The 27,453-nt window shown below is 37.6% G+C and overlaps 1 protein-coding gene across 11 annotated transcripts in view; it reads right to left on the bottom strand.

Annotated features, from left to right (window-relative positions):
• Window positions 1–27,453, bottom strand: part of dlg2 (discs, large homolog 2) — a 243,638-nt gene that overhangs the window by 121,194 nt on the left and 94,991 nt on the right. For 10 of the 11 annotated variants that reach the window (XM_081354624.1, XM_081354630.1, XM_081354629.1 and 7 more), the window contains 2 exons: window positions 10,386–10,469; window positions 9,764–9,925 (listed from right to left, as the gene is read on the bottom strand). In XM_081354624.1, the coding sequence (XP_081210750.1) occupies window positions 9,764–9,925; window positions 10,386–10,469 (246 nt within the window). The remainder of the gene's footprint in view (window positions 1–9,763; window positions 9,926–10,385; window positions 10,470–27,453) is intronic. The other variant, XM_081354631.1, reaches the window with a different exon arrangement.

The following is a 27,453-nucleotide window of genomic DNA, read 5'->3' as shown; positions in this document are numbered from 1 at the left end:
TTGCTGCTGAAAATTCCTAAATTACATTTAAAGAAAACATCAAAATAGAAAACACTTATTTTACATTGTAATATTTCATACTATTACTATTTTTACTATATTTTTGATCAAATATATGCAGCCTTCGTGAGCATAAGAGATTTCATTCAAAAACATTAAAAAATCTTACCGGCCCCAGAACTTTTCAACGGCAGTTTATATGAATTTTTATGATCTATCTTTATACAACAGCACCATTCAAGCAATGATACGTCATACCAAATGTTTAGTAATCACTGTCTGCTCTGCCCTTCAAAAAGTCAATGACTAAGTAGGTCAAAGTCAAACATTTTGTAAAATTGATGCCCCAAAGAGTTTAACGCATTGGCAAATGTTCGTGAAACGTGAGAGGGACATAATTCTGCCTCCCTCCACAAGTGTTAACAGGAAACAGATGGAAAGTGTGAGGCTAAGAGCCTCAAATGAGACGCTTCTCTTTAAATTGCCTTTGATCCATCTGAAATGGAAGAGCAGAAGGTATACTTTTATTCAGTGCATGCTGAAATATCAACATCAAATTAGACACAATTTTGCGGATGGCAGTTCCATCAAGGTTTTGTAAAGGATCACGGGAAGAGGGCTCGGAATCTGCCCCTTCCAGGAAATCTCCCACCGCCTGCCATATGCATTTACCCTCTAATAGCAAATCAATTTCTCTAGAGGCCTTATTGTGTAATGGATTCTGCCTGAAACGCAACCTCCATTGCCCTCCCTTCCAGTTTTCGCTGTCTTCTCCTTCCGACTGCTCCTCTCTCTTGGTTTCCAGCCAGTGGTGGGTAATTTGGGGTGTTAATTGCAGTGTGTTATTGTGCCCTGTCAGGTTTGAAAGGAAGCACTGGGAAGCCACTTTAAGATGCCAACATGCATATGCACACGGAGCTCTCCATGGTGCTGCAATGCCATCGTTTGTGTACTTTACACAAACGATCTGTCTCAAAGGGACCCAGGAGTGCTCTTTCTCTCTCTCAGCCAGTGACTGAGCTGCTTTAAAGTGCACTAAAACTGAGTTATATCACCAATGCAACAGCCCATCCCAAGCAATCACCTGAACCACAGGAAAGACTCATGTGCTCTATATAAACTACCAATGACTCATTGTTAAAAGCAGCTACTGTGGCTGGGAAATAGTTTTAAGTGCATTGTACAATACATTTCCCGCTTTAACAAAGCTGTGAGGTGTGCACTGATCAAGCTAAACTTGAGTTTCCAGGTGCACTCTGGGAGATTAAAGGCGGACGAGACTTTAGACACTCTGACAAATCAGGAAGTGTAACAGCGGAGCAGTGCACAGCAGAAGGGGAATGAGGCAGATAAGAGCTCTCAAGTCAGAAAAATACAGAAGGTTGAGGACAGGAAGAGATTTGGACCGTAGAAGACCTACAGTCCTCTTATTTTTCACCAGAACAGTGTAATGTGATATGTAAAAAAAAAGAAAAAGATCTGAAAAGTGGCTGCGTTTACACAGCAGGAGAAAACAGCTGCCATTTCTGATTTACAATGTTAAATACAGTTACATCCACACGCTTTGGTTAAAAATGTTATAAACTTAAAGGAGAACTCCGGTCAATTTTAACATTGAGCTCATTTTTTTGTAAATTTGGAGTGCTGTCAATACAGAGAACAACGACAAAAATCGGTGTTGCCTACACCGTGTTATCCTCTTTTTAAAATTTGCACCCTGTTGACTTCAATGGGGCAAGTTTTAAACCTGCTTTTAGCCTCTTAACATCCTTGATGTGTCAATACAAGTGCACAGCTAATGTGAGTGATTCCTTCAGCATGAACACGGGTGAATCTGACTGCAGTAGATATGAAAGATATTAATAAAAATGATGTTATTTCAGCCAGCGCACATACCTGTATTTCTTCCTGTTTTCGGTCGAAGTCCATAGTAATCGATTGTCGAGTTCACACGCATAGGTTTAGTTACCTATGATCACGCGCGTGAACTCGACAATCGATTACTATGGACTTCGACCGAAAACAGGAAGAAAATACAGGTATGAGCGCTGGCTGAATAAACATAATTTTTATTCATATCTTTCACATCTACTGCAGTCAGATTCACCCGTGATCACTCTGAAGGAATCACTCACGTTAGCTGTGCACTTGTATTGACACATCAAGGATGTTAAGAGGCTAAAAGCTGGTTTAAAACTTGCCCCATTGAAGTCAATGGAATGTCAGTCTGCAATGCATCACGCTTATGTATTTATATAATTTTGATGATAAATAAATAAAATAATAAAATAACACTGTTGTTCAGACATTTATGATTTTTTTTTTCCCAAGACAACTTCTCTCAGAGGGAGTTTACTTTCTGTCAGTAGCTCAAGTGCACAGAATGTGACAGGCATGGTGTGGGTTATGAATATTCATAAACAATTTGCTATTCATAAATTCATGCATTATTTTATTATTTAAATGATTAAAAAAACAATCATTTTCTGAAAGGTGGCCGTAAGTAGGTAGCCTTAGTCACAGTGGGATTTCATTTCACAGTTTAAGTGTTCGTTTAGCCCACTGTGAAAACAACCGACTGCTTGATTGTAAAATGTGACTAGGTATTTTTTATTTGTTTCATTAACACTGAGGTCAGGATTAAACAAACCTCTTTAAAATATCTGGACTAATTTTGTAATTTCTAAAAGTCATTATGGTATGACCCAGCATGTGATCAACAAATATGGACAGGTAGCCGTTACTCTGAAAAAAGGCAACAATCTATCAAGTTATTCTTTTTTTATTTCAAAAAGGATGACACGGTGGGCAGACATATAATCAACTGAGCAGAAACAACATAAACATGTGCTGTGCATTGGGTCCTGAAGGTCTCCGAAAACCTGTCAGTAAAACACACTTCACATTCTCTCTGTCATTTAGCACTTGCAGTGCAGCATAACCCTGTTAGAGCTAGTTACACTCATTAGAGATACAGGGTGAAGGTCACACACAGACACACAAACGCACACACACAATAACAAGGTCAGACTCAAGCGTGGGTCTGATTATTAAAAACATTTCAGTCGGGCACATCTGTTACCAGGCAACTGCCACGATCTGACTGCATTCATGGGTTTAAAAAAAGAAGACAAACTTTAAGATGCGAGAACACAATAGCATGTATCCTTTCTATAAAACATCAATGCTGGGATTTGCTACAATAACTGAGACAAATCAATATAGTCGCAAGTGACAGTCGAGTTCAAAATACTCACTTTTCAACATTGATTTGGCCCAAACAGACATTTCATCACATTAAAAAAACTCATATTACTTTCAAAACTGCATTTGGCTTGAAGGATGCATTTCAAACAGTCTGTGAGGACTGATCAGGGAGCCTAGATATGTTCTCTTATAATCCCCAGTCTCCTTAATCTGCAATTATGGAGACAGTTTAGTATTCATATCGCCATGTTTGCTTTGGTTAAGAATGACCTTGCTCAGCATTTGTGTGAAAGAAAGAGAGCTAAGGAACAACAAGATACTTTTGCTTTGACAAAACACTACACCTTCTCACGGGTTAGATACATATTACATATACAGATATATTATAAGATAACGAAACATAAGTATCAATGCGGTGAATACACTGTAGATAAGGAAGTTCCACCTTTAATTTAAGCACCTATCAGCTTATTCAAGAACATGATTCTTTTCTTTCAAGATGGCTACAGACTGCAGAGTGATTTTCAATAAGGACTTTGTTAAAATGTTTTACTAATTCAACTGTTAAACATACCATAAAACAAGTTTGAGGTCAGCAACAGGTTCTATGATTAAAGTTATAATAAAGCTAGAAAAGAGAATGTTCTACCAGAATGTACAATGTACTACCAGTGTTACAGCCGCCAGCTGGAGAGCCCCGGATAACCCCAGAGTCTGTCCAAACGGCACTGTAATTTTTACAGGAAAAAAATGCAACTGTAAAAATGCTACTGTAAAAACCTATAAGTTGGTTAAATGTAAATTATCTTACCATACAGAGTGAAAAATTCTAAATGGTTTAACATCACATTATATATGTTATACTGTACAATTTATGGTTTCGCAAGTAAATGTATTAATAATTGTATAATTTATAGTGAAAAACAGTAAAAGGACATTCCCAGAACTCCCATCACATATGATTATAGTTGAAGGTAAACCGTAGATTGTTATATTAACATTCTACCACATAATGAAATATATGATTATAAACTGTAAAATATACAAGCACATACAGAATGTCATCCCATAACACCTGAAACATTGTCACCATATTTTTACAGTGACTTCCAAGCTGAGTTGCACAATTTAACAGGATATTTAGAACTTTTTCTAAGTAATCTAATATTTGATGATAGAGGTGCAGAAATGATATACTCACCTAAGCAGCAGCTGACAATAAGCAAAAAGGTAAAGTGCTTCTTAATAGGCCTCAAAGAGTCTATTCATGAAAGGAAATCCCACACTGGCAAAACCAAACAAATGAAAAGGACTATTTTCTGTCCACACTACATTTAAAAAACACATAGCCTATTCTCCTGTAACTCTCCAAACACACTTCTTCAATCTTTCCTCTTTGAGAGTGTGTGAAGGTGTGTATGCCATTGGAAACATCACAAGACCTGACTCCTAAAACCCCTTCAAAACAAAACAGTCTATGAACAGACTAATGAGTTCATCTCTAAAAAAGATAAGACCCCGGAGCCAATTTCATTAAGCTCATGCTTCAGGACAGACATAAGCGCTTTAGTTAAAGTGATGTGACAAAAATGAGAAGACCTGAAAACAATTAGTATGCTAATGGAGCAAATTTAAATTCCTTGACTTCACGTTACATGCGCTGGGAAAATAATGCCTGTCTGTGGCTGATATTCTGCACTTGTTGAAACACAACCGCGGCAAAATAGTGCCACTCATGCTGAATATGAACAGAGATACGGCTGTGTTGAGAGGTATGGCATCGCTATGTAGATGCTGAAAATATAAAATAAAGGTAATTCAAAATATTAATAAATATTATAATAGTATACTAAACATATTTATACTACACATAATACTAAAATAACGCTGCTGCTGTGTGAAATTTCTACACATTTGACAACAGATAATGGACCTTTTTAGTCACACTTTTTGCAACAATGTTTAATGTTTAGATACTTGTCCAAAGAAACACTGCTTTAACATATTTCTTCCTGTTGGCAGGTGGGTTATATTATTTTGATACGGATTTAACAGTAACCAATTTCGCGATTAATTAATGAATTTAGGTCTTTCCACAACTCTCCTTTCCTTTTTTTTTTAGTTCTCTCCTTCGCCTTCCACCTCCTCCTACTCCTCTCTCCTCTTTTCTTTTCGAGGTAATTGCCTGATCTCTAATTCCACCCAAGGCTCATCTCCCAGACAATCAAGCCTGGTCCTTTACTCCGACCTGGGCACACACAGAGCCCTGACTCTGAAGTAATCATTTCACCAGGGAGGAGAGATAACCAAACAATCACCATTAACCCTGAGCCTTTGCTGTCTCTCACTACTTTTTCTGAGATGCTCTCTCTCGGGAAGAAAAGAGCTCTCCAATCACACGGATTCTGCTAATAAATATCATGCCTCCCCCCTGCCAAGCTCTGCTCATTAAAACCACAGATGTTTGCTCGCCGCCTCGACTAGTGGATGGCTAATATCTCAACTGGAAGGTGCGTGTCCTTTCTGGTTGTTCTGTTATTCAATAACGCGGCTTGAGGATCGATATCATGCCATCTGACTGTCAAGCTTCTGAGACGCCCGTCTTGTGCAGCGGTACAATTAGTGCTTTGTGTTAAAGCAGCTTTTCAGTAGGAGGACTGAGGCTGAAAACAGGCGGCGGGTGTACAAGCTGATTCATAATGTTTAGCCCTGCAGTGATTCAGGGAGAATAATGGAACTACATTTCTTCGCTCACCTCTTGGCATAAAAGTCTCACACTCACTCTCTCCGAGCCACAAGGGGACAGCAAGGCTAGAATATACACGCAGAGAAAGTCAATGGTGATTTAATCAACAAGTTTGGCTGTTGAATAGAGTGCATCAAGACTGAGAGCTTCTATTAGTGTCGTGTAGACAGACCTTGACCATTGACAAAATCTTGACCAAATCTGGTCCCTTAACTTATTCTGGCAAATAACTGCTCACTTAGACAGGAAAAAGTCATCTGCTCAACATGTAAAACAACCAACCACAATTTAGAGATGGATCATTCAAAAATCTGATGTAACCCTGGGAGCAATACAGTTGTGCTCAAGAGTATCTTGTTTACTTGTTTACTAATAAATCCAGCTAATCAGATTGAATCTTAATGTTTTTTGAAAGCTTTAGCTATTTTTTTTACAATATGCATCAAATGAACCATGAATATGCGCTGTCTGAGGCTAAAGATATATATATATATAACAGATTTATTTTTAATTAATAACATTATCTAATATTATTATTATAAATATAATATTAAATAAATTAAAAATATTTTAAATATATTGAATAAATTAAAATACAGTATTTAATTTAAAATATTATTTAATATTAGTAGTATTATATTTTTGAATAATATGTAATATTTTTATATACATTTTATATTAAATTATAAATTAAATAAATTATTCAAAATATTTCAAATATATCAATAAATTAAAAACAGTATTATTTACATTTAAAATAAATTACAAATATTTGTTTAAAAAATAATTTTCATATTAAAAAGTATAATATATCAAATAATAATTTGTATTACCTCAAAATTGATGCATGAATGTCTGCTAGCATTTTTGTTTTTCTCAGGATTAACTTGTACCTCATTCAGTCCTGAGGTGTGACAGATCTACACATTGAAGCTGTAAGCTAATTTTCGGTGGAGCGTCCCTGGCGTGAGCGGGGAGACTTGGAGAGGACGGGCTGTCATGGTGACGGTCTACTGAGGCCGTAGCATTAGCACAACTAACAGACTGAAGAGGCAGAGAAAACGGTTGAAGTGTGTGTAAGTGTGTGTTTTCTTTTGTGTGTGTACATACAAGTAGTCCTGGAAGGCCTGATAAGACAGAGTGATACCAGAAGTGTGACACAAACTGTACCTGCCATACAGACTGTGTAAGATCACTAACTGCTAATGCAAGAACTGGAAGATCTTGTTAAGATGCACATTTGCACACACCTACACACATACACTAACAACCCCACACAGACTTCTTTCAAAAGGTCTGTGTACCTCATATGCAATAAACATCAAAATATCAGCAGCAATCACACTGAACGACATATTTACCACGAAACAAACATCACAGGTAAAATAATCAAAAAGACGATTATCACATAAATTGATTTCATTCGCGTAAACCATATTTGGAGAAAATAAATGTGATTTCACTGCAAAAATGGCTTTCTTCAAAGGGAGGTTCTGTTTGGCTGTTATTCAGGCCCTCTGAAGAATTTCATGCGGATGTCAAAACGGTTCGGAACATTGGCACAGACGTAATGTTCCTGAGTACGGATGAACCACAACAACAACCACCACCACGACAACGACAACAACAAGAACAACAAAGTAACGGGAGGGAAAAGACACATTCAAAATAAAGATCACAAACTTGCCAGGTAGTTTGCTGCGGTCACCCCTGGGTATGTTAGATCAAACCGGGTAACCAGCGCAGGCTGCAAGCGAGAAAACACAAAAGAGCATCACCAGCAAGTCGGCTGCACTCAGGGAAGGAAGAGAGAGGCAGAAGAGACAAGATGAGAGATGAAGAAGACACAGAAATACTGCATGTACCATGAGAAGAAGAAAGAAAAAAGATGGTAGGATGAGGCTTTGATTTTAAGGTTATTTTGGCTCTGACCCCCTAAGACAACCTTCCGACCATCGATACACACCACTGGTAAAAGCAATCTAAAAGGCAGTTCACACTGTGCACTTGCTTTCAAAAACAGCTGGACGGAGAATAACGAAACTGAATGCATGGAGATGCTTTTTTAAAAGTTGAACTGCATTTAACTTGACACGCCATCTTAAAAATGCAACGCTCATGGCGCAAGCTGCTGAAAAACCAGCGAGATGCGACTAAAGACATCTGATGCTTGTGTGCATAAATCAACTATTTAAAAATAGCCCGGATGGAACGTAAGAACACGCCTTGTGTGTAACAATGCTTTCACCTGGCTCTGTGGAACAGGAACTGAGAGGAATAAGTCAGTGATTTTTTATTTATTTAGTTCTACTGACAAGTAATATCCGGCACCTGAGCGTATTCAACTTTGAGAAATCATGCCGGTAGACAGAGGTTGTTATGTGGCTGGGGGAGAAATGGCTGTTGGCAAAACAGAAAGATTGAGATCTTAAAACACTGTCTACACAAGAGATGACAGCGCAGAATTCTGATGAGCCTAATGCTTCAGACAGGTCTATACACTCTGGACTGGAATAAATTCATACACTCCCTCAGATCAAATAAAAGCAGAGCTTTTGAATCATCTGCAGACAATCAGATGAGGCACAGGCTGTTAATGTCTGTCTGGCACAGAGCGTGACTCCAGCAGGGTCATATCTGATCACAGAAAAACAGCAACAAAAGCTTTCAATTGTGGAATAAAGAAATGTGTTCTTTATCTGGCATTTTTCATGAAAACAGTACACTTAAAAAAAAAGGCAAAGGGGCACAAATCCAATGTTTGTTTTTATGTGAGAACTATTTGATAATCTATTGTATGTTTGATGGGACATTATCAATTATCCAATGAATTGATACACAATTGTCAATGCAGTAAAAATATTTGTAATTAATTAACTAATTTTAAATACCACAAATATATACTACCGTTCAAAAGTCAGGGTCAGTAAGATTACAATTTTTTTTTGGGAAATCCATTAAAATGATAATAAGTGACAGTTAAGATTTTTACATTGTTACAAAACAAACAAATAACATTTCAAATGCTGTTCTTTTGGACTTATTATTCATCAAATAATCATGGATTTAAAAAAATATATATATATTACGGTTTCCACAAAAATATATAAACTGTTTTCAACATTGATAATAAGAAATGCTTCTTAAGCACCAAATCAACATATTAGAATGATATGTAATCATACTAGGATTAGTATGTATAATCTGAAATTAATTAATTAATTATAAAAATTAATAATTATTACTGATGATTTTGCTGCATCTGATAAATATACCACAAAATAAGATACGTATTTTAATATCATTCATGACTACTCAGAGAATAAAACTCCCAGAGTCAAACAGCGCTATAATTCAGCAAAGTCAGCCTGCTTTTTAAACTAGCAACTGAGCCCCATCTAGTGTTGAGAAGTCATTTTACAACATTACATTTCTGATTACAACCTCTTGTACTATCACAAATTAAAGATCCTTTCCACAAATTATAACTTAATGATCATTTTTATCAAATATTTTTTCACAGCACGAGCACGTTGCTACCACTATAATGAACGCTAACCCATAACCTAAAGCACTCTTCTAATAATGTCTAAATTACAAGTCAAACTCTTTTAAACAAATATGTATAAAAATCGTTTTAAATTACTATATGAATGAGGAATGAAAACGTGACATGGAAAACTAAACACTCATAAAGAAGCAACCAGATCGACACACACACACAAATGAAAAGAGAGAGGAGGAGAAAGACACCAATGTGAAGAGGGGTGTCATGTTACTCATGGGATGGTCTGAAAAAGGGTGACTTACCTTAAGCGGTGAAATGTGAGAGTGGGAAACATAGCCGTGCACATTCTCGATTTCTGAAAGGTTCTTCTCCGACACATGCACCAGCTCCGGTGCTCGGACTTCATTGGTGAGCCGCGGAAAGTTGTGTTCCAGTGGAGGGGAATCTTCATCCTGATACCGGTACTGTACACAGGAAAAGTAAGAGGAAGAGATGGGGAAACAGAGGAAAGCAGAGAGAATAAAATGAGAAAAGGCAGAAAGAAAAATCACAATCCACTGTGAGCACAATGCTGCAAACACAATTTAAAACATGACCGTCAGCCAATGAGGTTTGTGCCCTGTGAGATGAACAAGCCAAAAAACTCCCATAATTCATTGAAAATCTGAAATCTGAAATCATAATGCATGATGAAGATTAACATTTTCTGTGAGCAACCTCATGCACACGCAATGATAAAGCAAAGCGCTGGTGCTGACATGCTCCAATCTAGAGAGAGAACTTCTAAATAGTTTGCTCTGCATTCAGGTGAGCTGAAAACAACACTGAAAATGTGTAAAATGAAGACATAACATAGTGCAGCACATCAGTTCTTGACAAACAGTGAGGATTTGGTACGGCGCGGCCCCTGTCTTTCTGTCTCACCCAGGGGGAGTTCATCAGGGCAGGATTCATACATGCTGGAGATTGGCTTTGGTGCTGCGAGCCTTGTACCGCTGGAGGCCTGTTCTGTAAGTACACATACACACACACAGGAGCCCAACTGTGAACAACCAATCACAGTCAGTTAAGCTGAAGCATTTAAATAATTATACATAAACTAGGGTTCAAAAGTTTGAGATTGGTTCTTTTTAAAGAAGTCTCTGCTTTTATTTGATCAAAAACAAAGTAAAACAGTAATACCCACTGATCTAATATCACAACATATTACAATTTAAAAAGGGTGTTTTTATATAATTTTAAAATTTCATTTCTGTTATGACAAAATTCAATTTTCAGCACCATTACTCCAGTCTTCAGTGTCACATGATCCTTCAGAAATCATTCTAATATGTTGGGTTGGTGCTCAAGAACTCTTATTTTTATCAATGTTGAAAACAGTTGTGCTGCTTAACTTCAAAAGAAACAGAATTTTGAATAAACAGAATAAATGTCACAGTCACTTTTAATCAACTGAATGCATCTTTGCTGAAAAACAAGCAAACAACAACAACAAAAAAGTCCTGACCCCAAACGTTTGAACAGTAGACCAAAAATTAACACAAGGGAAGAAGCCTTGACCAACAAAAACATACAACCTCACGTGCACACACACACATAAATACACAGCGATCGAACGAATTACAATTTACAATCCATTTTACGTTTGAAAGCCAACATCTTGCCTTAATTTGGATGGCAAATGAGACACTTTCCAACTCAAATGTACTATTTTTAATTTCTAATTGTTCTACAGAGGGAGGAAAAATAGATGGTCCTCAATAATTAAAACAAAACAAAATCTTCAAATAAAGATAAAACAAAAATAAAACAAAAAATAAACAAAAAATAATGATAAAACTATTTTATCTTCAAATAAAGATAAAACAAAAATAAAACAAAAAATAATTTTAAAAATAAAACAAAATCTCTTCTGAGGGACAAAGGCTCTCACACAGTGTAACTGCAAACAAAAAATAAATAATACAATTAAATTAAATTAATGACTGGAGCCTTCATTCCTGTAGCTCTAACAGTAGATGGAGCTAACATTACCAGGGAATGCATGCGACTGATGCAAGTCCCTATAGATAAAGGCGAAAATCCACAAATGTAATGTAAAAAAATGAGTTACGAGTAGAGAGCCATAATCACCACTTCTGCAATCAAAAAAGCTCAAATATCAGCATGACAGAGAATACATCACACTATGGAGATAACCAAGTATAATCATATTTCAGGAATCAGGCTGCACCTGCCCACCCGCAAAGAACATGAGAGCTTTAATTCTCTCTGATGATATGACTCCACACACTGCACAGAGTAATTATCCTACACCTTACTGACTAGCATTAAGCACAGAGGTGGGCTGTGCTTTGAGTTACAGTGCTTCTCATTATCCTAATCCTCAGAATGTTGCAACATAGAAGTGTTTTAGAACCTTCTGTCAGTTCAGAATTTAAGCACATCATCACTTAGTTCCAAATGATTCCCTTAGTTCCCAGTGATGCACCTCACAGCCTTTTAAGGCAGCATTCTTACTGATAATAGGCTGATAACAGTTTTTAGCAATATTTCTCTCCATTTTTGGATGTACACAACCCTTCAAAAAACTGGGGTCGGCACATGTGCGTGCGATGAGAAACACACATCTTTTTTTTTTTTTTTTTTTATTGGAAACTTTAAAGTGCAAATACATCATCAACTAAATACAGGTCCGGTTCCAGAATCAAATCACTAATGGTGCTTCTGAAATTAGTGAGGGTGCTCTAGTAAAGTGCAGATGTAATGTGTAAGCAACAGCTCCACCATAACAATAATAGCAATGCACCGTGAAAAACTTAAGAATATTTAAAGTAATTAATTATACGAAAATGTTTATATTTATCTATTAGTCTGCATTCAAATTGCTTGATGCATATCTATTTTTACATGCCAAATTTTTGTCCCATGGCATGATTATGACTGTCAGTCATTGCAATTTTGAGATGAATCCTGTATTTATCTTTTCACTTTTGAAACTTTGCAAAATGTAATTGGCCGTTGGTCCTCTTGAAATTATGTCTATGCTCTTAGCAGCATGAAAAACAAAACTTTTAATCAATTGATTGTAGGCTATATAGCTTTGAAAGCGTGCAAAGAGCACCCCCTTCATTATCACAAAAAACCTTTCACTAGTCTCAGTTCATCCCGATCTCACAAAGTTCTGTTATAATCAATATAATTGTCTACAATGCACAATGAATCTCTTATTTACATCGTGTCTATACTTTGTTTGTTAATGAGAGAAATCGGGAGCGTGCAGAACTCACTGATCAAAAACTCCAAAAGATTCTGACTGGATATCTGATGGTTTTCTGAGAGGTCAAACGTGATGGGCATTCTAGGGTCACACAATATCCAACTCTAGGCACATTAAATCTGGGTTTCTGAGCTACAGACTGCCACGCGGGGCGTCAGCTGGCACTCTAACAGCTGACATATGTGAAACGGTTCATCTAAGGGAAGAAGTCACAAGAGATCAGAATAACAGAATGAAAGTTGTGCTAAGAATACACACATACCGCAAACACACTCTTCATCACTATGAATTCAGACATGAAACCCTTCATTTTGATGTTCATATGAAAACTATTGATACAAAAATGTAATTTCACCCAATATCTGTGGTGAAAGTATATCAAATGATTAGCTTAGCAACATGCTAATGACATATTCTATTGGAAACAACTGTAAGTTTGCTATGCATAACATTGCTATCCATCCAGAAAACTGTGTTCCATTTCAGATATGATGTACCCTAAGGTATCTGCCAATGTACTTTAAAGTTAGCTCACAAGGTTCTGGATAAGGCCCCGATCACACCTAACGCGATTTTTTGCAGTGAGAAGCGCCTTTTTCAATTGTTTTCCTGTGACAGTAAGCATTCTGCACGCTGTTTATGCACCCCAGGCGCCTCGCGTTTTACCGCCTGCTGTGCCTCGCGTTTTTGCAGTTGAAAAAAGAAGAAGCAACTTCAAGCGGAAAAAGCGCCCAACATCATCACCGAAAAACGCGTTAGGTGTGATCGGGGCCTAAGTCAACGCTGAGTTTAAGGACACTCACTATTTTCATTGTCATTGTGTTCCAAGCTGCACACAAGCAGCGTGCTGAACTGCTGTGTTATTATATGCGAAGGCAGAGATAAATGAAGTTAATGTAAAATAATGACAGGTGGGTGAGAAAAGGTCGTCCCCAGGGTTCCCACAAGGCAGCAGGTCGTGCAACTGCCTCACCTTTCTTTAAAAGCTGCTATTGTCTCCCTCTCAAATGATGTAAGCATCTCTTGTTGCCCATGACTTGTTCTTTCTACACTGTCATTACCTGCAATTATCCAGCCCAGACTAATAGCAGCTCTCATACTCCATAACAACGAATGGTAGGGAAATACCTTCAGTATAAAATGCACACTCAGATTCCGCTATATTTAGGCTGTCTCTGACCTCTCAGAAGCAGAAAACTTCATGTTGACATTCCATTTGAAGGATTTTCAAACTTTCAAAATTTACCAGCTTTGTGTTGTACTAGTCAACCAAACCAACTGCTAGTTATGCTAGTACAAAATGTTCTATTATGAGGAACATTTTTGTGCAAACTTTCCCCTCAGTATGAAATGTTACATCTTTTCACCGTCTGAAATGTTTTAAACTGGATTATCTATTTCGAATGGGCGTTCTGAGCTTTATTAATGAACTGTGATTTGGACAGGATTTTCACTCAAGAGGCCTGTTCCCCGACTCCAGACCTCTGAGGACATTCATCATGCCGTTTGAAGATTATAGACTTTGCAGGCAAACCGCCTGGAATTTTTCTTAAAAGAAAACTGAGAAAATATTTGCCAGCCACAGCTAATCTGCTTGTTGTTGCAAACGTAACAAGGGAAACGTAACAAGAAAAAAAGTGATAAACAAAATGGAAAATAAAGATGCAAATCCTCTCTCCAGAGGCATGTCGGTGAATACAAAAAGGGTTAGTGGGCTGCAGTGATAGTGATGGGATTGAGCAGGTTTCATTAAAACCCAGGAAGAGCAGAACGCGTATTGAACTGAAGACACTACAAATCGCTTCAACATTTGGTCTTCTTTTACCTGTAAAGACCAACAAGAAATGATTAGTATTTTCTTCAATTCTACAATTCTTCAAATGATCACAAACTAAATTATACGTCTTAATTACGCTAGAGTACTTTTTCCGTTTTTAAGTGCTATAATCGGGTCCCTCGTGCATCTACCAACCCAAAATACATGAAAAGTGACAACCCAGTAACTTGGTTTTGGTAAGCCTTTCTCTGCAAACATGTCAAAAAATCAGCCGATCTGACGTAGGAAGGGGATCTTATTATAATATTACCGCCCCTTAATCTGCACGTTTCCACCCAAGGCGCCGCCATTTGGTTTTTGCAAGTGACAACAGTGTAACCAGTTCTAACGCAATGGCAAAAGCAAAGCATGCAAACTGTTCTGCCGTTGGCTGCACAGACAAGCACAGAAACTATTTGACCAAAAAAAATTTAACAGCTATCTTATAAAGACCTCAGGGAACTGTGTCAACTTGTGTAAAAGTTAAACATAATTGTACATGCAAGTATATGAGATGAATCAATGTAACTCCACAACAACTACATACATGTATCCACTAACCATTCAGAAACGTCCAGGTGCGTCTAAAAGTTGCAGCCTCTTCCTGAGTCTCTGTAAGGCTACACTCCGCTACTGGTTATTTCTGAGATTTTGGATGAGTGAGATTATTCGCGTTGTATTTTATTATTGTCGAGTCTCGAAGCTTGTGTAAAGGATCAGCCGTCTTCTGAACAGAGGCGGGGAGCAGCAGCTCATTCTCATTTACAGTAAAAGGACACACAAATAAAACAGCACGTTTTCGCTCACACCCAAAAAGGGGCAACTTTGACAAGCTATAATAAATGATCTGGGTTTTTTTTAAGTCGTTTTTAAGTCATAAAATATAAATAATTAACTAAACCAAAATAATAGTGAGTGAGAGCCCTAAATTCTACAATCATCATTCAAAATAATTTAACTTTTATGATGACAATTATCATCATTATCTTCTTTAATTCAAACACAGCTTCAAATCAAACAAAACCCTGAGTTTCCCCACTGGCGTAAATGTAGTGGCATAAATGAGATGTACAGTACAAATACATTTCAAGTAATCAGAGAAGTTCTCTTGAGAAGATCAACCAGCATTCCTAAAACCACCTTGTTTTGACTTTAATTGGATCTGTAAGAATGTCAAATTAATCTGACAGCTGTGTGTAATGCTTATCAGCATTTAACAGACCAATGATAATTTAATTGAATCTTGAAAGAGAGCATTTTTAGGGATTCTGGAATATCCAAGCCAAATTAATGACAGCATAGAATGCCGCATTTTGTGTGTGTGTGTGTGTGTGTGTGTGTGTGTGTATCTGACAGAACCACTACAGCGACAATAAATGAGTCACAGTTCATTAATAATGCTTTAGTACTATACTCAACATATAACAGTCAGGTCACTGGTCACAGCTTAGTAAATGGACCATTACTATTTCGCTGAGGCTGCTGACTCTAACCTAATTTGTGGAGATCTGTAAATCAAAAGCCTGAATATAGACAGTAGATTTTTTTTTTACTCTGTAAATGTGGTAAAATAAATCAAATCAAGTCTAAAACAAACATAAAATGGTCAAAAAAGTCAAGCGTGGTTCACTGGACTATTAAAAATGCATCAGGCTAGCATGCTAACTGCTACGGTCTGTGATGTGAAGTATATTTGATGTGTTAAATGTGGTGATAAGCAGTCTCACACCCCACACACAAGTGTCAAATACAATACTACAATAAGTCAAATATCAGCTCTAATCAGACATATGTAGCATGACAATGTGATAGACGGCAGCTAGTGTGGTCTACAGCAGACAAGCTTGGAAATCTTCAAAATGTGCAAATATATTTGTATGAGGACAGATGTGTATGTTGGGGGAGGTGTAATGTATTTGTGAACAGGCTGTGGGTTTTCCAACACACTCGTGTTCACGTGCCACTGTGGCGGCTTCCTCGCTTCCCTCTCTCTCTCGCTCTCTGAGATGAGAGGAGATGGGTATATGAGGTGGCATGGCTAAAGGCTCTGTGCTGGATTGTGTGGAATTTCCTTGCGATTGTGTGCACTGACCCCTTTTCTGCGGCCTAATAAACCCTGAGCTCGTCATCTTCAGCTCACGGGGTTCATTCAGCCTGCAGAAGAAGAAAGAGTTAACAACAGTTGGCAAGATCCTTCAACTTTTACCTTCTTAGCTACTGAGAAAATTCCCAGAGTAGACTACAAGTTCCAAATAAGTCTATAGTGAGCATTTTGAAGTGATAATTTTTATTTTATTTTATTTTGACAATAAATATGTGGTTAGGCTTCCGAAGACTTGGACAGCGCATAAGTCACATGCAACACTTTTAAATTACTTTTATGGAGTTTGATAACCTCTGTCCCCACCCAGTTTCATCATATAGCCCTTATGTAGCCCCGCCTCCTTTCAGCACTGTGCTTGTTGTGTTCTTTCTTCCGGTTTGTATTTCCACCGCATGAAGGTAAGATCTTGCGGATTTATGAATGAACCGCTTGTTTTAAAATCTTCCTGGTCCAGTGAAATTTCTTATGACATCCGCTTCAAACATTACAATGCTCATGATCATTTCTGTTAACTCTACAATAAGTAAGACCACTTCACCACCTAATTACCCTTCAACAGCAATGCCATGGAAATATACAAGGCTAACGCAAAAACGGAAGTTCAAAGACAAAATTCTAAAGATGGCTGCGTGCTGGTTCGCGCTTCAGGTCTATAGAAGCAAACAGTTTGAGCCTTCTTCAAAACCTTCTTCAAAGTCACACAGGTTTGGAACGGCATGATAAAATGAGTTGCTGCTGCATACACAAATATGCAACTTAGCATCAACAAACATACCATAAACTTTTAAAACACTCAGTTGAGGTCTGAAAATTGGACTCGTGAACAAATACTGTATTCAACACATTAAAATGATGATTCTGCTCCTTTGAACTTCACAGTTAGGGATTTGGTTGTGAGCCAATACAAAAGTGTTGTTGATGGAGGGAAATAAATATGTCATAAGGAGACTACATCTCATGAGGGTATTTGCGGGACTCAGAATGACTCAGAATGCTGAAGGAACCTTAGATTTAAGCTAAACCCTTACACTAACACTTCAGGTCAAATATTAAATAATAATGCTCTTACGGTTACTGTAAAGATTTAAACAGCATAATTCTGGGTTAATTAAAGCAGCAAAGAAATGCCACTGCTTACACAACAAAAACGAACCCCCCACCTCCCCTCTCCATTTCTCTCTCACTCTCTCATTCAGGCAGAACGTGGATCAGTGGCTTTAAAACTAACTGTACTTTATGGTTGAAGCTTCCACTGTGCCACATAGACAAAATCAAACAAAATTGCTATACCCTGGCATCTTTTACATAAGCAATATTTAATACAGAGAGTATCATTGCAATAATTATTAATATCATATTGCTAATATTTACTGTGGTATCATCAATTATAAAAAAATAATAATATTGTTTTTGTTGTTACTATTAATAATAATAATAATTATTATTATTAGTAGTAAGTAATCATTATTATGTGTTATATAATACATCTCAGCAACAATAAAAAAAATTATATATATATATATATATATATATAGAGAGAGAGAGAGAGAGAGAGAGAGAGAGAGAGAGAGAGTTGTTGTTAAAATTTGCAAACAATTAATTATTATAATAATTACATATTATTATGTAATTATTATAATAATACAATAGTTTACGACATATAGATAAAACACACGTACACACTACAAAGTTTTGGGAGTGACAGCACATTTAAACTTCTCACAGGCATAAACTCAAATATGGATATCAACACAGTTTAACCCCTTTACAGTAGTAGAGCTGTTTTTGAGTAAATCCTAATTTGCATTATATTATTAAATGTGTACATGGCCAAAGTGAAGCTACTCAGTCTAAAAAGAGTTTTTACCTCCTCAAAACACTTCACACCAAATTAAAGACACTAATCTACATGTTTCCATGAGTTATAAATAAACCCACCCTAGTGACATCATAATGCCAAGCACAAGTGACAGAATTCCCTTTGCAGCTGCAATTCACTTTACATCCAGAGCTGAATCATCTTATTAGCATGCCGAGCTGTGGACTGCCTCTGCCGTCTGAAACTAATTGGTTCTGAATGAAGGACCGTACAAGAGAGCAAACAAACAAACAAATGTAGCACGCCAACTAAATACAACATTCACCCCGGGAATAACATCTTGATCCAAATGACATTACATGGGTTTACAGATGTTTCACTGTTTAAAGGCTGAAAAAAAACAAAAGGGTGAGGGTTGTAAATCCCATAAATTACTTAAAACACAAAAGTGATAATGAACAAACACCTGCAGTACAACACGTTTCAATAAATCAACTGCATTCCAATAATCCACATTAGAAGCAAATGCTGAGTGTCAAACCACTGACACACTTCCTGTTCTGGCCAAAAGGCAGCATTCCCAGAGCTTGTAAAGTGCTAATGCTTAATGCATCTTAACAAAATATCATCTTTTCTACAGAATGACACATATCATGATGGAAGCCTACCTTACATCCGAACATCAGCGACAAGGTGTTGTCATGGCATGCGACCTTACAGTGGCAGAGCATTGGATTGAAACAGTCGGGGTTCCTCAGTATAGGAGACATTCCTCTCACAACAGGAGCAATGCACTCATGCTACGAGCATTGACGTAGAGAGAGAGAAAGCACGAGACTCTTCACTCCTGGATAAGCAAGAGTCCGCCTAATGCATGAACACACACACTCACACGTGCTCCCTAAACACACACACACACACACATACACGCAAATGGGATGCAGCCACCGTTAAGATCTCACTTCTCTCCCTTTTTCTACTCTGGTCTGAGTTAGACGTTATTTCACAACCCTGTCTACTTAAAGCATTCTTCTTACTCTTCTTTCTTATGCTTTAGTTTCTTTTTGCAAAATTTGTTTTTCTTTTGATTTTGGGGTGAAATAATACCAGGACCGTGAGATTAACTAGTAATGCCAAGAACAATGTTGTGGTAAATTATGAACATAATTGGCACCACCCGGCTTTATTAGCAAGGCCCAGTGTGATTTGCTAGACTGATTTGAAATTCAGCGAGAACTTGCGGGATGGCAGAGTCACCTGAATAGGTCTGAATGCTGTTCTCTTTAAATATATACATTTGCGGGCTTTATTTGAAAACCAGAGAGCTGTAATTAGCAACGGTGTGATGTCAATACTAGATTTCTCAGGGGCTGTTTCCTTGTTTCTATTGCCATTTTGGCTGTTCATTTACATGACAACAGCATTTTGGTGGCCTGAAAACACAAACTTTTGACACCCTTATCATCTCCATGTAAACTACAAAAACGTGAATCTGCGAAAATGGTGATGTCATGCACATGCGTAGGCTATTATGTGTTTAGTCTATTAGCTTTTTGCAAATGAAAGGATACAGATATTAACAGTAAGAAATGAGGGAGGCATCCGGACATCATTTCAAGTGGTTATAGGAATTACACAAATTAACTCAATATAACATTTTGTCATCATAAAAAATTAAAGGTTCCTTACAACAGACTCAAGGATGATAAATGTTTTTGAAGGCTTTGTGTTTACTGAAGGATCATGTGACACTGGAGGCTGGAATAATGATGCTGGAAATTCAGCTTCAAATAGAAAACAGCTATTTCAATAGCATAAGACACTTCTATGAAAATATATACAAATCTTTCTGACCATAAACCTTTGAAGGATAGAGTTTATAAATGTATTTGGACAGAGTCCTTTGGGTTTTGAACAACATGCCAGCATTCAAAATCACAACAAATACAATACTGTTTTCAATGGGCATCTTTGCTATTTGAGGATGTATATCAAGATCAACTCAGATCCCGGCAGCAGATGTGCTAGCCGACAAATTACCACAACAACTCCAAGAGATGAGAGAGGATGTTTACAAGCCCATACAGCAAACTGCCAAACCCAGACAGAGTGCAGGATGGCATTATGCCTGTGTGTGTGTGCGCGCTCCAGAAGGAAAACAGAGGTGTTCTGGGATGGTAGAAATCATGCTGGAGGTGAAGAATTGTAAGTTAAACCCTCAGTGGGTGAATTTATGTGTCACGATTCCCTGTGTCTGTTTCATGGACTTGATATTCAGTTGTCTTGCTATGCCTCTGTTCTCTTCATGTGGTTTAGTTCTTGTTTCCTTGTTTCTATTGCCATCTTGTTAGCTTCCATAGATACCCTTGTTTGTTACCATGTCAACTAATCACCAACACCTGTCCTTCTTGTTACCTTTGTGTATTTAAACCCTCAGGCCCTGTTTACACCTGGTATTTTAATCTGTCTCTTTTGCCCAGTTTCAACCACTTCTGTCCTGATTTCTTCAGAGGGACGGTATATGCGTGGTTAATTGTATGCAATTTTGTCTAATGGACAAAATAAGCTCACACAATTTACATATGAAAACAACTGGAGAAAACAGAAATATATACGGAGAGCAGTAGCTTTAGATTCTGCGCTGACAGCCGCAACACCGCACTGAACACTGTGAGTGCGTGTTAGAAATCAAGAATGGAGAGAGAACATTGAGCTTGGTACGTTTTTCATCTTCAAACCAAACTTGGGTCTCCAGCCAAAGTTTAAATCCCATCTACCACACTTCCCATGTTCACGCGTTAAGTCAGTAGGCGAAGGAGAGTAGGCGGTCTTTTGTGTCTGTTCAAACACATTCGCCCACATGTGCATTTACACTATGAAAGCAATCCGGTCGAATAAGTTTTCGACTATCTCTAGCTCAAAACGCTTTAGACACCGTTTACACCTGCATTTAGTGTCGTACTCTTGGGATCGACCACAACACATCTTAATACCAGGTGTAAACAGGGCCAGGGCCAAAACCACAAACAATTTCAGTACCAGAGCAAAAACTGTTGAATTAAGTACTTAGAAAAAAAAACAAAAGTCCCGTTTTATCTCGTCCGTTGGTTATCACTGTCAATCATCACAGTTTCTGATTCAATCACGCATTAGTTGTCAATGCAGAAACTTTGCAGTATAGCCTGCTTATGCCGAGTTCAGACTGCATGATTTTAGCCCCGATTTTGGCTCGCCGACAGGTTTTGAGAAATCGCCGACAAATGCCCGAAATCACAGGCAAATCGGTGCTCGTTCACGCGAGTGATAATCACGCAGTGTGAATGAGCAAAGACGCGATCTGAGAGAATCACCGACGAGTCGCCGACGCCCGTGAGATATTTGGCATGCTAAATATCTGGACCTGTCGGCGATTCAAAATCCTGCTGTTTGAAAAGTGTTCTGACTGAAAACTACATCGGCGATGACCGACAGCCAATGAGAGAGCAATATACAGAGCAGCGGGGAGTTCGGGGAGGAGTTATAGGCCACAATATCAGTATTTTAATAGATATATTTACAATTATATCAAACAGAAACAAAGCACAAATATCTGCTTGACCAGCAGCAACAGCAGCACATTGCAACATTATTTATTTACCCCAAACTCTCTTTGCAGAACACACAGTCCTTGCTCCCCTTGTCTTCCCAGCATTTCCTCATACATAATATGTTTTTCTTTTTCTCCTTTTCGCTGCAAATCAGTGCACAGACAATTTGGATCGCAAGCTTCTTGCAGGCTATCATTTTTAATAACAATTTCAGTCTCGCGCGAGAACTGCGGTCTTACGCACGCGGGATTTTGCGCTATTTCCTTATCACTTCTCGCGTGTGTTTGGTTGCGAAACGTAGTTTGCGGGCCAGACAGAAGTTGTCGGCGATTCTTCCTCCTGAAGTCATGCAGTGTGAAACCTCCTGTCGCCGATGCATCGTGCAGTGTGAACACACCAGCAACTGAATGTTACCCCAGATAGTCACGCAGTGTGAAAAGAACAGTGACCCGACTACTTTGAAAATCGTGCAGTCTGAACTCGGCATTAGTAGCATGAAAAACTAAACTTGTTTTAATATTGTGAAGGGGTAATAAACAGAAAGCAAAAGAAGAGCCCTACCTTTATAATCACTAAGTTTGTCAATCTCTCAAGCGCCAGCTCACTGAATTCTGAACTCTCGCGAAAAGTCCTGTTATAATAAAAAAAGCTGCCTTCATTTGACAATGAATCTCTTCTTTACATTGTGTTTACACTTTGTTGGCTATAATGAAACGGATTCGCCATTGTGTGGCTCGTGTTGAACAAAACAAAACCTTTCAGCGTTAAGCAGATTCTGACTAACTTACTGACTAGCACCTCTGATAGGCCATTATGTTCACACACTCAACATATATGATTGTGATTGGCTAAACACTTGTAAAAACATGTTGTAAATAGAAAACTTTGACTCTCAGAGAGCACTTGAACAAAAACATGAGATCAGCTGTGATTGGCTGATCAACAGTATAATAATGTCCGCCTATTATGTTCACAACTGCTCTGCAAACCACCCTAAACCACCTTGTTGCTACTGTATATTAACAATAATTAAATTATATTTGAAACAAATAAAAAAGTATTAAGATTCTTAAAGTATGAACATCTTATGAAACTGAATTATGGTATGTGTGCTAATATGTGAAGAGCAACAGAAGGGGATATGTCTTTCCCCTGTAAATGTGGAGATCTGAAGGAAGCTTATATGAGATCTTAGCATATGTATTTGTGCCAGTTAACCTTTGTGCCAAACAAACCCGAAGAAACACTTCTAAAAATACCAGCGCGTAAAACCCACCTCAAATGTGTGATCACAGCTAAGAGGGACGCAGCTCTATGTTTTATTCTGTTCAAATAGAGAGTGGAGATAATTAACATGAATCCATAGGGTAGCGCGTTATACCGGTCCTGGAAAAAAATAGGTATATGTTTTATTTAAAACGGTGTGATATCATGATTTTGCTGATTTTGGTATTGGATATGCTGCTTTCCCGAAGTTCACCGCCAGTGACAAAATAGAGGAACAAAATGGATATGCGAAATGGAAGCAGGTGAATCTCACTCAGCACGACCCAAAACTAATTAATAAAGAGGGCAGCAGGAGTGAATTTTGGAATTACTTTGCTTTAAAAAAAATGATGAAAATGGCAAAACAACAAACCTTACCACACCAGTCTGCAAATGTTGCTATAAATCATGTGTTGCCTCGGGAGGAAACACATCAAACCTGGCCAAGCATCTGTCGCTTGGTTTGAACATCCTAACTTCTACAAGGCATTAAGAGATTGGTGAATGCGTCATTCAAACTATCTAATTTAGACTTTTATTTACTTTTAACACTGACCAAAGCATAATTTTGTGTCAGTGTGTTTTTGACCATTTAAGCGCAATAAGTCGTAAAAAAGAACTCACTTTGGAATGTGCGAGCTCTTTGAGAGGCGGCTTTATGTGTGTGCGCTGTGGGTATGAGTGCAAAGAAAACCCTCTCTCAAAGAGCACGAGTACTACTGAATGATATAAAATCGCTTGAATGTTTAAACTGACAAGGCTTAAAAAGACGTGGGCAAGTGACATTTCCATCAGCTGTCCGGAAATGCGAGCGAGAGTGTTGTATCGTAGCACGCAGTTTTTCAGTGCAGAAGCGATGCCATTTGAAGCCAGAAGCCATTTGCTCATTTTGAGAGATAGAGAGAGACACACAGTACTGTTGATTCTGTTTGTGAAATAAAAGCTGTTTTACTAATAAATCCTCCTGGTAATTTCCCGCATTATAAATGCGAAACAATCAGGAATGAGTAAATTAGTAAAATTATGCGCAATACCCATGCCAAAAAACCTGTGTATCGGTTTAATATTGATACTAGATTGTGGTACCGTACCGAAGCAAAAATTGTGGTATCGAGCCAACCCTAATCCATAGTCAAACACACATAAAGTACACAGTGAGTAGATCTGCACTAAAGCCCTGGGCCTTTGGGATGTACAGAGTACACACAGGCCTGTGCGTGTATGTGTGCAGTGTGTGTTGTGTGGTCATGCATGAAACGATTTATGTGATGGGTAATGATGCCTTAGGAAGGATCCTGAATACATTTTGCACACACACACACACACACACACACACACACACACACACACACACACACACACACACACACACACACACACACACACACACACACACACACACACACACACACGCACACACACACACACGCACACACACACACGCACACACACACACGCGCGCGCTGCTGCATAGACACATTTACACTGAAACATAACTGCAGAAAAAAAAATATATACTGTATATGATGAAATTAATGTTTGCATTGGTACTTTATCATATTGAACTTTGTACATTATTTAAAAAAAATGTTTTTGTTAGATTCAGACTAAATGCACAGATGCATTGACATAGAAACACAATTATGTTATAATTATAATATAATAATAATCATATATTATATTGAAAAATATAATACATTTTGTTATCAAAATGTAATTGTACATTATTATTTTTTTATGTTTTTATTAGACTAAATGCTGCACATATAATTTACACAGAAAAACGCAAATGCAGAAAAAAAACGAAATTAAATATTTTAAATATGACATGAATACAGAAACATGGAATAAATTAAAAGATGAAATTATAATATAATTATGTAACAAGAACATGTTCATATGACAACGACAATTTTTTTTTTTTTAATGCTGCTCTGATGCTGGATTTTACTTATACAGAATCAAATCAGTATCAAAATCTGCGATGCTTTCCCTGAATCATCATTACTAAAAATGTAAATTAATTTTATGTAGTTCCAAACCAATTTTCTCATTTGAATTAATTTTTTTTTTTAATTTTGACACAATGACAGTGACCATGGGCTGTGAAGCTCCAAAAAAAAAAAAAAATAAATAATAAATAATAAGTTTAAAAGGACCATGAAAGTAGAGGTGGGCGATATGTCGTTTAGACGATAATATCCAAATTGTTGTCTGGACGATATGCAAAATTGGGATATCGAATATTTCATAATTTGTACAATCCGACCCCCCAAACATGAAAAGAGCTGAAAGAAGTTAAAGAGAAAACAAATAACGCACACTATAACCTTCTAAACAATTATATGTAGCGATTTTTAATACTGTAGGGCAGTAGCCTACTATTCCCGGAAGCAACCTCCGAGTGGCCCAGCCCATGGTCCCGTGTCGTCAAAAACGCACATTCATACGTAAATTCAAAATAGTGCGCGCAGAAGCACATGTGCAAAACCGTTTTGTCAAATGATATATGAATTATTTTTATTTTATCATATGTCATTTTACAAAAGGACATTTTACAAACCTACGTTTTGCGCATGTGCATGTGCACAGCAATCAGAGGAGGACGCGCTGAAAACTGTAACGCCCGTTTCACACATACTCCGTGTGCAGTGCGTGTGCGGTCCGTGTTGCAGTGCGTATGCGGTGCAGGAGCAGCACGCGCAATAGTGCTTTCACATATGCTGCGTTTGCAGTGCGGAACTGATCCGCGGCTGTAGCCACAAACACATAGACCTACTCATTTTTATTTCAAATCCAGAAGTTATCAGCAACTTTTATTTAAAAAAGTTTTAGGATTCTCTTTGTACACATCCTCCCTTGTCTGTCTTGGCGTCGCTCTATCTTTTTGAGCTGACTAATATAAACGCCAACGAGGAGGAGAAAGAAGCGTCGACAGATCAAACAATTGTCTTTAGAATTGTATTTTTGTTTTCTTTGTTAGGCTAGTTGTTGTCCCTGCTGTTATATTTCGTTCACTGGATGAAATGTTTGTTATTATTGTGAGTCTTTGTGACGTCTGTTGTGAGTGAGTAAATAATTAATTGCACTGATTCCGCCGTTTACTTGTTCTTGTTTAGGATCTCTTCTCTCAGAGTTGATATTTTTATGAGAGGTCGTAACACAACGTATTATTCAATACATTACTTCTAGATTATATATTAAGTTGCTCAAGCAGTGGTAAAATATGGAACCATGTAGCTACTTATATTAAAATTGCATACATTTTAAATTAAAACTTAATTTACAAAAACAGCAGATTCACTTTTCTATTTAAATCGTTATACAAAGTCTTGCATGTCGCAACTAACTTGTTTTTCCACCTCCACGAATGAGACGAGTGTCGTTATGTTGCCTTGTTGAAGTAAATTGTAGTTTTCCTTGCTTTACCTCGTCTTAAAATAAAAAGATGACTGTGAAAAATGGTACTATTTAATTAAATGCATTCATGGTAAGATTACTAGCCTACATTGTATTTAATTAAATGCATTTATGGTGACATTTTTACATTTTCATGTCAATCTGTGTGCATTTTAAACACGAACCATGCGTTGTCACTTTAATTCAGCGTTTGCAGCACAGCAAAAAATAGACTCGGTACGGAAACGATCGCTGCACTGCTGTATACGCATCTCAACTGGAACGGATCGACGGACTGCATCCGTGTGCAGTGTGAAAGCTCTAACCTGTTAACATGGGTGCAGAAAAAAATACGCACCGCACACGCACTGCAAACGGAGTATGTGTGAAACGGGCGTAATGCTGTTCTCTTCCTTCATAACTCGTAGCCTACTGAGAAGGTTTGAGTTGCAGAGGAATTTGTGACTGTTTCACCTGTTCAACCACATCAAAGTTTCGTAATTAGTAAGTCCGTGCTTTTTCTCTTTTTGTTCTTATGTGCTGAAGGGCCGCTGTGCCTTGGTGAAACGGTGTTTGTACGCGAAGAGCTCTTTTCCAAAACGCCATAAACCTAAAAAGCTGCCTCAAAGAACCAGCAAAAGTAATGATTATGAATATGTAAAATATAAGACATTTTAATTGTTTATTAATTTCTGTGTTGGCTGCAAAGATGAAGTTGACG

The sequence above is a fragment of the Scardinius erythrophthalmus genome, assembly GCF_964197995.2.
Source record: "Scardinius erythrophthalmus genome assembly, chromosome: 23".
Lineage (NCBI taxonomy): Eukaryota > Metazoa > Chordata > Actinopteri > Cypriniformes > Leuciscidae > Scardinius > Scardinius erythrophthalmus.
The sequence above is the reverse complement of the archived record's forward strand: the minus strand, read 5'-3'. Positions and strand labels throughout refer to the sequence as shown.